This window comes from Aythya fuligula, chromosome 2, assembly GCF_009819795.1.
Source record: "Aythya fuligula isolate bAytFul2 chromosome 2, bAytFul2.pri, whole genome shotgun sequence".
Taxonomy (NCBI): domain Eukaryota; kingdom Metazoa; phylum Chordata; class Aves; order Anseriformes; family Anatidae; genus Aythya; species Aythya fuligula.
This window is the reverse complement of record NC_045560.1, coordinates 95,937,837-95,950,495: the sequence shown is the minus strand read 5'-3', so window position 1 is coordinate 95,950,495 and position 12,659 is coordinate 95,937,837. Positions and strand designations below refer to the sequence as shown.

At 38.6% G+C, this 12,659-nt stretch overlaps 1 protein-coding gene across 1 annotated transcript in view; it reads left to right on the top strand.

Annotated features, from left to right (window-relative positions):
• Window positions 1-12,659, top strand: part of AHRR (aryl-hydrocarbon receptor repressor) — a 69,381-nt gene that overhangs the window by 37,421 nt on the left and 19,301 nt on the right. The window contains exon 3 of the mRNA XM_032183271.1: window positions 1,507-1,607. Coding sequence (XP_032039162.1) covers window positions 1,507-1,607 — 101 coding nt within the window. The remainder of the gene's footprint in view (window positions 1-1,506; window positions 1,608-12,659) is intronic.

Below are 12,659 nucleotides of genomic sequence, written 5' to 3'. Positions count from 1 at the left end.
AGGGATTTATTGCCTCTAATTATACATTTGAGATGATTGCTTGGGGGTAATGACCGGCATTATCACTGGCAGCAAATATTTACAATGCAAGCTAAAAAACATCTTGAATATTCAGCCAGCATGGCTCTGTGTTGCCATCATCTGCTGTAAAATGCTGAGGTATCCTGCAACTGCCCCTCACTAGGCTGTTACCTCGATAAGGGGCTCTGGCACAGCCCTTTGGAGAGGAAGTGACTCCATTTAGGTCATATCCTCAGTCACTTGCAAGAAATGTTATTCAAGCCATTAAAAATGTAGACTTCTATTTTTTAAAATTTGATATCCTACTGAAAATTTAAAACCTGTTGTCACGGCTTTTAACCAACAGCTCAAGAGCAGTAGAGTCTTGCTGGCTGTCTCCCCTTCTTACTCCAATTTGATATAAACAGTTCCTGTTTGTCTCAGCCTTTTTGGGGGGATTATTAACCACCTCTGGCTGTGGCTGCTTCTAGCCGGCATGGGCAATGTGCATCAAATGTTGCAGCTAATCTCACTGGTATGCTCTCATTCTCTATGTGAGAAGGAAAACAAACTGAAAACTGAATCTCTGCTTGCTGCCTGGACATCTGTGTGACCCACTGCAGTTAGGCACTGGGATGGGGCAGAACATGTGAAGCTGATCCCGTCATTTTTATTGACCATATTATAAATACTCCACATTTCCCAGATGATGAAAACCCCAGTCTAACAAGTAGCATCAGCCTTCTCAAAAATGCTTTCATTATCCCCAGAAATGAGACTGTATTTTGGGGATTTTTATGTGGGATCTGTCAGTTTGAAGACTTCAATCTGAGCATTCAAAGATATTTCAGATCAAACAATGATTACCCATGCACAGGAAATTTCAATTCCCATGAAGATTTTCATTATTATTCAGGAAAAATTTGCAAAATATATCGTTAGAGATTTTCCTGAATTTTGTGTAATTAATGACCTACTAAAACCAAACTTTAAACTTCTGTTTAAAAACAAAACAGTTTTAGCACTTTTCTGTGAATATTGCAATCAGTCTCAGACTCCTAGGACTGAGTAGAGTACAGTGAGAATGAAAATAATCTGATGCCAAGAAGGTCAGCACTGAAAATGAGAAACGTATTTCAGTCTCTTGTCTTCTGAGCTATATAAGCATTTCTTTATATTTTCATAATACATATTTTTATAAACAAAACAACTTGCTAACTATCTTTTATTTCTTTCCTGTGGGTTTTTGTTGTTGCTTTATGTAGAATACAGTAATGGAAAAAATATGTATAATAAAAAGTGCGATAGATATTTCATATAAAAAACATCTGGACTTCCAGATATGTATGTATCTATCTCCCTCACAACAAAATAAAGTTGTCAGTAACTGAGATCCAGACAGTATTTCCTAATTAAACCAGTGGATGTTAAGTGCCTAAGTAAGAATTTGAGTCCAGTGGCCCTAATCCATATGATTTCTAAACTGATAATAACTCTTTCCAACAGCCATTCAAGAAAAGCACTTTAAGAAGCAAGCTGGCCAAACGATAAAAGAAGACAATGTATGTAACAAGACCACTGTACAAGAAGGTGGACTTCTACTAGAAGTGAGTGAAAAAACGCCGTCTTTTCGGGCTCTAAGTAATTTATGCTGTTTGATGAACTATGCTAGTTAATTCCTTGTGGCAACTTGGAACAAACCATCCGTCTTGGTGTGAGTCACTCAAGAAGCACACTTGTGAGCTCTTGCAAGAGCAAAACTGGCAGTTGTGGTAGTCCTGTCCAGTCTCTGCCGGAGCACTTGCAGCCTTACGTCCTGTAAGCGATCAGGGCCGTCCCGCGGGCTGGTTCACAGTTCTTTGTCACTTGCAGTGATAGCTGAGATGTGTTTGACTTGGCACACATTTTGAGGGTATCAACAGGAGCTTGCTGGGTTTCTGATCTGAGCTAAGATTATTCTGGGACATCTTAATTTATCCTACTTCCTCAGCTCTGTGCTCTGAGGGAAGCTATGTGCGCAGAAGTTTTTCTTTCTATGTATTTTTATCCTCTTTAGGATGACTTTGTATTGGCAGGCCAGTGTAAAGGGGCCATACTGTTACTGAAAATTGGATCCATTAATCTGGATGAAGAATTAATACTGCTGTGAACTACTGAACCAGCTAGAGCACAGCAGTTCATTGCAGATACATCTGCATTTCAACCATATGATGCAATTGTGCCTTTTATACACTGAGGATCCTTGGAAACTCCTATTTGATTAAGACTACATATGTATAGTTGCTTTGGATAGGGTAATATGTATGGTACAAAAATCATGTTTTAATGACAGCCCTGAGGTACATGTAAACGTAAATTAAATAGTAACCTCCAGCAAACAAACGCTGTGCACTATTAGAGGAAAAAAAGAAAGACGTTTTATCATGGGAGCCAACATCATAACTTGTACAAGTCTATGGAATGAGAACTGGCATGCTGCTTTCCTTCCTCTTTATATTTTAGGAGATTTTAATTTTACATTTCAAAGCTAGTAACACAGATGCATTTGATTAGTTAATACAAGTGCCAAAATGAGATATTTGGCTGTCAGGTATTATTTGTAACAATTTCCATTCCCAATGAGCAGGCAAGTACAAGGCTTGCAATGAATGATAAATACAGTGAGCATCTAATTTTTAATAATGGTCTCATATCTTTAGCCTGCGCTTTGGTTGGTAAATATTACGTGCCCACAAGTTATAATCCTTATGGATCCTCAAGCAGTAGCCCTATTGCTTACAGGCACATGGAGAGAACACTGGTATAGAATTTCAGGTAGGTTACAAGGTGCCAAATTTTACCGACTATGCTAATGGTCTGCTTTCTATAGGGTATATGAGTCACATTCCTTTTGAATACGTGGGAGATGTTTTATCCTGGATCATACTTAATATGGATTACTAACTCGATGATTAAGTGCATGTTAATAGGATTGAATTCGCCAGGCTCCGTTTATGGGCATGTCTAACCTAGAATAAAAGGGTGAATTTTCATAAGGACTTGCTGGGAATGTTCTCTTGGGACTAAGCTTGGCTCGGGTGCTCATTCAGTGGCCATGGAATGTGATGAAAAGTGGGTTTTTGTTGCTTGACCAAATTCACCATGTTAGTTATTAGGGACTGTGTGCTCTTAACAAAACAGCTGCATTTGTGATTCCTTCTGAGGAGAAGCAAACAGCCTTGCTGGTGGTTGCTATGCTTTGTGCCTTGACTTGTGAATCCAGCCACTTTATTGGCTCTCAGAAGATGTTTTGCAGCTGTCAAAAGCTGCTTTCCTTTTCATGGCACCACCTTGCACTATGCGACCTCTCCTAGATTCTTTATTTAATACAAACCAGAATAATCTGACTCACCAAAATATGTGTGAATAATACTGTCCCTGACTGAAACTTTCATGGAGAACTGGGGACAATTGCGTTTTTCTTCTAGTGGGTAGGGTCACTCTGCTGTATATATAGATAGAAGTATGGAATAGCAAGAATCCTAATTACTGGTAAATAATTTATCTGCCTCTCCAGCCTTGGAACAACGTAGTACTTCCCCTTTCAGCTTAAAAGAAAACAATGGAATTAGTCTGTCTTCAAAGTATGTTTAAAATGCTTTTTATTTCTAAAGGCCTCTGCCACAACATGTGTTTTTATTTAAGATTTTATAGAGATATTTTTACAGCTATAATCAAATAGCTTTCATCAGCAATAATAGAATAAACAATGATACCAGTTTATCAAAGACTTTCTAGCGGAGCACAGCAGGTATCTAAATAAATAATTTCTTCCAGTGTTTTAAGTTTAAGGATCACTTCTTCTGGATAAGAGAGTCTTTTTTGCCATCTTTTGGTTTTCCTTTGGAGAGAAGACAAACAAAGCTCTAATAACCAAAGTCCAATTTTATTAATGATCTTTTTTCAATATGCTCCATTCTTGCAATCTTTGCTCTCCTTGGAGACTTCAGACTCCAACTGTTTGACGGCAGTAATGATTTTTAACTTTGCACTTTCATAATATTTTCCAAGACAGGTGGTACTGCAGCCCTTGTGCCACGTCTGCCTGTCAAAAAAGGGCCGTATTCAATTTCTGAAGCCCATTACTGAATACTTAAAGAACACTGGGCCAAACCCTTAACCAGAAAAGTGGGAGTATAACTTGTATTGGCAGTCAATAAATCCAGATAGAATTTATATGCTGTGGTGGTGGGGTGGAGAAACACAATAAAATGATGACTTGGAAAAATAAAAATGAATCACTGGTAGTTATCTAGGCAATAGCCTTGATTGCAATACTCATCTCATGGCTGTTAGCCACCTCCTACTCTTTCCCCCAGCTATGCTACACTTGAAATCTCAAGTCCAGACTCAGAGTCGAGGCTGTTGCGCAGTTAATATCTCATCCCGATTTTGTAATTTCCACGTTATGTACTATCCTATCTGAAGAATTAAATGCCCACTGTTGAGAGTGAGGCCCTCTCTGGACTTGTTCTCTTCGTGACAAGCAGTTGGGCAGCTTCATTGCTCACACTGCTTGTTGCACAATCATCACCCATCTACTGTAGAGAACCCTGTTGAAATTGTTACTTTGACTTCATTGACCACCTCAAAACCACTTCTGCAGTTTTTCTACTCATTATAGAAGCATCACTGATGTTCAAATTTCTATCTCTGCATTTGCTGCTGAAGAAGCTATCTTCATGGTGTTTCATTCTTTTTGTCTTCTGGCTTCCTGTGCCATCATTGTAAACTGCAGCACAGGATTTCTGGTATCTCTGTCTCCAGACATACTAGATGTAATTCTTTTCAGGTGAGAAAATAGTGGTTTACATTGAAAGCATTGCAAATATTAAAATGAAATCTGGATGATCTACGCAGCTCCCAAGCAGATGCTGATGGAATAAGGCTGCCTGGTTCTGTCATGTCCTATCTCACTGATGAATACTGATAAAGGCCAGACCTGGCCTGTGTAGTCATTTCCATGTTCACTGGCAACTCACGCTCTTTTAGGGAAGGTCCATTTTGATTTCAGGATGTTCCAAGCTGCTTTTTTACCCAGTTCTTAGAGAGATTTCCACCATGAATCCTCTACTGCTAAGGATAGGGACAAGAATCAAATTTCAGTGTTTTTGTCTCATGTTTTGTTTATGACTGTGCTGTAGAGACCAGTTGTCATACTATCCTTTTATTTATTATTCAATGATATCATACATTTACTCTTCCTGCATGGAGATAGTTAGTGATGCATGCCTGAGTTACCTTCTTCCTGCTAAAAACAAATAATCACATAACAAAATAAGAAGGTAGTGGATTTGGTTGCTATTTTGCTATAAAACGCAAGTGTGGGAGCAAGAAATGCAAGGGCCTTTCAGACATAATTTGAATTTCAAGCCAGAAGGATGGCTGCAAGCTCAACCTGTCTGTGCCCTGAGAGGAAAGAACTGAAAGGCTATTTTTCTCTACATAGTTCAGTGATAACAGGCTCCCTTACGAAAGCCTCCTTGCTCCTTGAAATCACCTGTTCTTTCAGCTGGAACTTCTTCACCCTCCTGCAGCCCTCTCCACTCTTCCGGAGCAGCTGGAGGTAACTACTCTGATCTTTTTTCATTTTAGCATGTCAGGAGACCGAGCCCAAGAGACCTGCATGTTCAATGTGTGTGCTTAGCAGCAGGCTGCTGCATGCTTTGGGATCCCATTATGCCAATGAAAGAAACTTCATTTGCTCTGGCCGAACACAGGACAGGCATCTCGGTTTTCAGTGGTGGCAGAAATAACACATTGTTAACATTTTGCATATTGACTAGCAAAGTTTCTATGGCAAAAGTCTAATTCTCCATTCCTCCTAAACTCTTGCATGATTATTACTTACTTAAAGTTTTAGGCAAGGACTGTCAAGATGCCTGGCATCTTAAAAAATATCATAAAATCATGTCTGTCTTCAGAAGTGGAGAAGAATGGTGAAAACTCGTTTTGGTGGTGCCACCATCAGAATTCTCCACCACTATCAATAACCTCAGATCCACTATATTGTCTACTTAATCATTTAAAGGCAGATTTTTCAAACCGAATTTCTGTGTTTTGCAGACATGCTTTTGTTCCAGCATTTGGCAGATGAATATTGCTGACTTGAGTGGCAAGTAACAGGACTAGTGAGGCAAATGAAGTATCTAGCTACATAACTGGCAGCATTTGTGCTTGGAATTGACTGGTGGTGCAAAGCAGAGAGCATAGTCAGGTGTAGGCACTTTTTCACAACTGAGAAGTTCTTTATGTATTATTATTATTATTTTAATTTCATATCACAGGTTTTGGCACTAATATGAATAGGAATTTTTCATTCTTGCTTGGTAGTTCCCAATGAATTCATTGACGTGTTTGCTTTATTTTTAGCTTTAACATGAAATAGAGATTGATTTTTGATCAAAACCAATGAAGGCCAGTTGTAGTTTTTATCTAAGAAAAGGATTCAGGGCTTAATGTAATGCAAGCTTGAAGTCTATTATTTATCTATACGTAGTTACTTTGAAAGCGGCTGTAAATAATAAGATTCTGGTAGTTACTTTGAACAGAGAGGTGTATGTGCACATTTTGGCACAGAAAGGTATTTCCAGGTGGCCTCTACTAACAGTTTGAACTAGAGTTCAAGTTTCATTCCAAGGGAGTTGGAAAATGATACATTAGAAAACATCCTATTGGTGCTGTTCTTCACCCTGCGTAAGGAAATAACATAGGAAACCTTTTCCCACTTGGTTTCCTGTAATTTTTTTAAACTTGTTAGTGTAATTCCACTTCCTCCTTCCAAACTGATTTATGTAATCAGTACTTGATAAAACTGTGCTCTTGAAAAAGGTACTCCAGTTTGAATTTCAGTCTGAGAGCAAGAGATTTTACTCTTCCTGTTATTTTTTAATTTAAACTTGAAAAGGAAGATTGGGAGTCAGACAAAAGTGCACGGTTGTTATCCAGGGCTATGACCAAGGCACGGACTTCAGAAGTCGGAAGCTGGTAGAGGGAGACTTTTGATTTATTCTGGCATTGAATTCCTTTTCAGCTTTCAACAGTGCTCTCTCTCTTACACAGTACTTCTAAACTAAAGCTGTTAGGTTATGATACAACGCTTCACCTTTTAATCTATCGATTTAAAATATAGCTACCAAAATAGGAATTTCCCATAAACAGCTCATGGTCTCAGAGCATTTTCTTTTTCATTTAATAACTTCCAAAAGTTACCCAAATAACCCTTTTGCTTTCCTCTGTTTTCAGACATGAACCTTCTCCCAGTAATTCAGATGACATGATTTAAGCTGACATTAGTCTCTTGAGATGATTAACAGAGAATATGTCCATGAAATAAAGAGCCATAAATGGGGTCAGGAGTAACTTGCCATCTTTATCACATGCGTACATTCACTTTCTTTTTGGCAGGCACAGGCGAAACACAAAGGAACATTTCAGAGGTCTTGGTCCTTTTTTTTTTTTTCTTTGCAAATAGACATATTTCTAAAATCCAGACTTGAAATTTGGCATGGGAACAATGTTGTACAAAAAATATCCCTTCTGCTGCCCTTTAAACAAATAACTAATGTTCTCACTTACTCCTTCTTTTTTTTTTTTTTTTTCTCCTTTTTGAACAAATCTGGTCTGAAAAGCCCGTGACTTCTAAATACTAATTGTTTTCTACTCCAGTCGTTAGTGCTACTGTCACTAGTGCAGCGATCACAGTGCTGCCACAGTGCCTGGGATCCTCAAATACAGGCTGTGGCATAGCTCAGCTTGACAGTGTGCCGAACAACAAAGAGATGTGATCCCTCCTCTTCAGATTTACAATCTTGTTGTGAGACAAGAGATGATGGATGCTTTCCAATGGACAACCAGGGCATGTGGAAATAATGCAGCAAAATCATAACCAGAATAGCCGGGAATCATCGGGTATGAGCAGCTCAGGATGTGGAAGGCCTGATTTTTGCAAGAGTTTTAAGGAATAATTTGAAGGGAAAAAAAAAAAAAATCAGGTACCTTTGCAGATGCTTGCGTGGAGGCTTAGCAACACGGGAGACAATACTGAATACTTGTTTTCAAATGTTGCCTACGTGTGATAGAGAGAAACACGTCGGACTGATGAGACTTAGTACTTAGCTTCTCCAACATGGAATGGGAGATTATAATTGAGAGCAAGCTGTGGGCAGCTCTGAAAATCAGGCTAAGTAGCTTATGTTGAATGTGATTGAGAAGGAGGAGCCAGTAGCCAGTGCAGGTGTGCAGAGAGGAGAGGCAGCATCGCCTTGGTTTGGCACTGGTATCAAAGAAGTCAGCTTCCATTTGTCAGGACAGAGGCAAACGTGCTGCAGTGCTTCAGATGTGAGAAGAGGAGGCCTAGCTGAGAAACTGTAGGTGTCCTGGTGAATGGAGAAGCTGTCCATCAGCTTTGGACATAGTCCAGATGTGAATCGAAATTTAAGATCCCCTGCTTCTGTCTCCAGGCTGCTCATCACAGCAAACGCCACCCGAGCTCACTTTTCACAACCACTTCCTCTGTTTCTGCTCAGGCTATTTCGGTGCCTCTGGAGACAGTCCAGTGGCCACATGACTTCCTCCACAACAAAACATATTCTCCAGTTTTGACTCAATTATTTTTTTCCCCTCCCTGACTTCAGAACTAATCCTTGGCAACTGTTCTCACCAATCAATAGGTTCAATGTCTCTATGAGCACTGCATCGTATCAATGCGTAGGGATTTAGTCTGTTACTAGAACTGGATGACTTGTGTCCAAGTAGCTAGGGCAATCATAACACACTGCTCTTTCCATACAAGCTTCTTGATGAATGTTTGCTTTTGGGGAAGTGTCTATGTTTTGAAGATGACAAAGTCATGTATTGTAATCATAATAATAATTAAAAAAAAAAAATAGAAACACTTTAAATACTGCTTACATTCATGGACAATTCACATTTTTGAAATCTTACATTGTTAGCTTGTCTGCAACTGGTGAAATTATAAATTAATAGCCCGATGTGTATTTGCAGCTGACACTTGCTTCCAGTAAATTCCTCATTCTTAAGTCATAAAAGTTAATGATCTAGCTACCTTCCCAGTAAGGTGAAGTGACAGTCAAGACTGTATGTTGTCTTAAGATTTTTTTTCAAATTTGCAATATTTTTTTTGTGGTTATGAAGATTTCAAAAGAAAAAAAAATACATATTTTTAAAATATGTAAATATTTTCTGGTAATTACTGAATTAAAATACTTCTAAAAGTATTTACAGAAATACTAAGTACCGTTCTTGTTTTTTGCCTACCTTGTTTAATACAACGTGAATATGCTTTTTGACGGGTTTGAACTGAACTGAAAACTGCTATTAAAAAGCATGACATTGACTATTAAATGTACTGTTTTCTATTGTCAAGGATATAGTATTGATTTGGAGAAAGGAGGAGAGATAAGGACCCTTCAGATAGTTCTGTTCTTGTTCCAGGAACTTCAACAGAAATTACCATCATTCTAATTTTAGTTGTCTTTGAAATTTTATGAGTAGAAAAAAAGAAAAAAATAGCTTTTATATCCTGTTTTAATTAGAATTCTTCCAGGAATTCCTAGATGCAAAAGCTGATGGTGGCCAAAAAACAGGCATTTTCTCCAACACATTTCATATCCTTTCCCCTCCTCCCAATACTGCAAAACCCCCAGAGTTCTCTAACTGGGCTTTTTTAACCATAAGAAAACCAGTGTCTGCTCAGGCTAAACCCTCGGAAGGGTTTAGAGGAGGGCTTCACCTAGCCTAAAACTCATCTTAAGATTTGCAACTGTTGCTGTTGGTTAGAGGAGCTGTCTCTTCTAACTGTCCATCCCTACCTTCTTCCAGATGATTCACCATCATCCACCTGATATCTCGATTACAGCAGGCATTCCTTGCCACCTGTAGCACATTAGTAGCAGAATCAATACCTGCTACCAGTGTGGGGCAATGTATGTTTTATACAAAGTTATTTCCAGGTTACAAAAACATGAATAAAATGGTAACTAGCACAGTAAAATGGTTCCCAAAGCCAAATTCTGGAACATCACTCTCCCTTAAAAACTCTACTGACCTGAAATGGTGTATAAAAAGCCATTTTCTCAACTATTACTGAACAGAATGTGAATTACAGATTGCTTTGCCTCTTCCCCCCCTCCCTCCAAAAATATTTCTGTGCTAGAAAATGCAATATCTAGTGCTAAACGCATAGAAAATTTATGCTCTGAAATTGGGGCATTACATTTAGTTTACAGTGCATAGGCTTCAACATTGTCTCTTTTAGGTTTTCATTCCTTGCAATGAGATGTCTGCCCTTCATGCTAGTTAACAGCTTGCGTGTATGAATAAAAGTCAGCTGTGGATGGAATATTATGATGGCTTCTTCTCTTCATGACTTGATACACTTACGTATAAATAACACTGAAAAAAAAATCCAGATATTTTGTCCTTACATATGTCTAATTGTCCAACATGTTGGATAAATATTACTCAAGACTCTTTTCAGTAAGTTATTTCTGTGGAAGATAATGGGTAATCTTACTACATTTGTTATTGCAAAGACTACCTAACTAAATTTGTTATTAGAAGTGCAGAGTAGTAAGCAATCAATGCTTCATTTTGAGTCTTCTCAAATGGAATTAATCAGGCTGGCATTTTCTATATTGAAATTGTTGAAGAGAAGACTGAAAAACCCAGAGCAGCTGCAGGACTCAGGAAGAATGATGGGCTGAACTTGTGCTGAAGATATGATATTGCCCCATCTTTACTTCCATCTGTGAATAGAACATCTGGTTTTGAGAAAATGGAATGAGAAACTGCATAAATCACTGTAAAGTCTGTTTCTATTTCCAAGTGTAGTCCAGGGCACAGTGTTTGTGAAAGAGCACTGACAGTAGGGTTCCATTACTGGTAGAGCAAAATTTTAAATTCAACATCCATGATTAATGAGGGGGCTAAAGAAGAAGACATGCAAGACTATGTCAAACTTCACTATCCTTTTGTGATAATTGCTTAGATAAATGATATGTTACTCACACAGGTACTTGTTAGCATATCCAGTAATCATGGTTCATATATGTATGTATTAATAAACAAAATACGTGTCGTTTTTTTTTCCCCTGACAGTTCTAGAACTCATACTTTAAATACTCTTCTTCTTAAGGTTCCTATAAAGGTTCCTATAAATACTTCCATTACTTGTATAATGTCTCTTAATCTCAGGTGGTATTCATATACTCACTTTTCATATGAAATCCCCATTTTTAATGCAAAGAAAAGAAATGTTTTTGTTTGTTTCTTTGTTTTTTTATCAAAGTAGTTATGAAAAATCTTACAATAAGTAGTAAACATGGTTGGTAGTAACATTTTTTTTTTTCCTTAACAAGCATGCCATATAAGAAATCTGTACCAAGGTACTTGGTGTCAACCGTTAATTAATTTTTGCACAAAAAAACCTTTCCCTAACCTGTCTTTAAGCTATTAGTCATTAGTATCGCTCAGCTCTGGAAGCCTGTAGCACAATCTGCATTCTAAATTCCAGTGCTTAGCTCTCATGAAAACAACTGGATTCAGTTGGCATGTATCGCTTTCCAGAGTGTACTGTATCAACTTTTTGCAAATACAAAATCAAATGATGCTTCAGATCGGTCTGCACACAGCTCTTGTTTCTCAATACCATCTTTGGCAGAGTGGTTGATTTTGAGGCCCCAGGCTCATCAGAGGCCAGCGTTTTATGCCTATAGGAAAGAAGAGAGGCCCTACCCCAAGGACTTGACACAGACTTAGCCAGCTTTGTTGCAAGAGCTTAACTTGGAAAGAAATTAAAAGAAAGAAAAACTGCATTTGCAGTTCTGCATCATGCAATCAAAATAACTTTGAAAGCAAAGTTGTTCTTGGTTATTGTGTCCAATATTTATTACATATCAAGCATATCAAAAACAATATCACCATGGTTTAAAATGCGTTTACATGTGTGCACACATTACAGTCTCACCCTCCAGGGAGCTACTATGTTTTTTTGAAAGTTTATAGCTTACATTTACCAGAGCCCAATGACTTACATTTTCCTACCCGATTTCCAGGAGGCCAGTTTTGTCTGCTGCCTCTTGACGAGCCACAGCATTCCAGCTCCTCCGTTAGACCGAAGGCACATGTGTAAACAAGTATCTCCAAAGCTGATCTACTTCCTCGGTGGAAGTGATATGATAGCGAAAACTGGGGTAACGAGGGGTTTCATGAAGCGAATCATTCAGAATCGCCCGTGCCTTTCCGATGGCGGAGCTGGTCCATCCAACAGCAAAAGTGAGGTGCAGGACTCAAGTGCTTCCAGCAACGTGGATGATCTTTGACAAAGATCATCCCAGGCCCTGCTCTGAGCAGTGCAGCGCTAGAGGCTGAATTTCCATACTGTCTTTAAGGAGCCTGAAACGATATCCAGGCTCAAGGAGATAGGAAGGAATGTGAATGTGGTTTTATGTGGGAAGACCAGAAGAATGAAAGGAGCACAATGATCATATGTGTGCATTTCTTTGTATTTGAAAAGAAACACTTCTGCTGCGGGTTCACCCTTGAATATTTTCCCTTGGTTCCACTGCCATGCATGCAGCTGCCTCTGAAAACCAGTC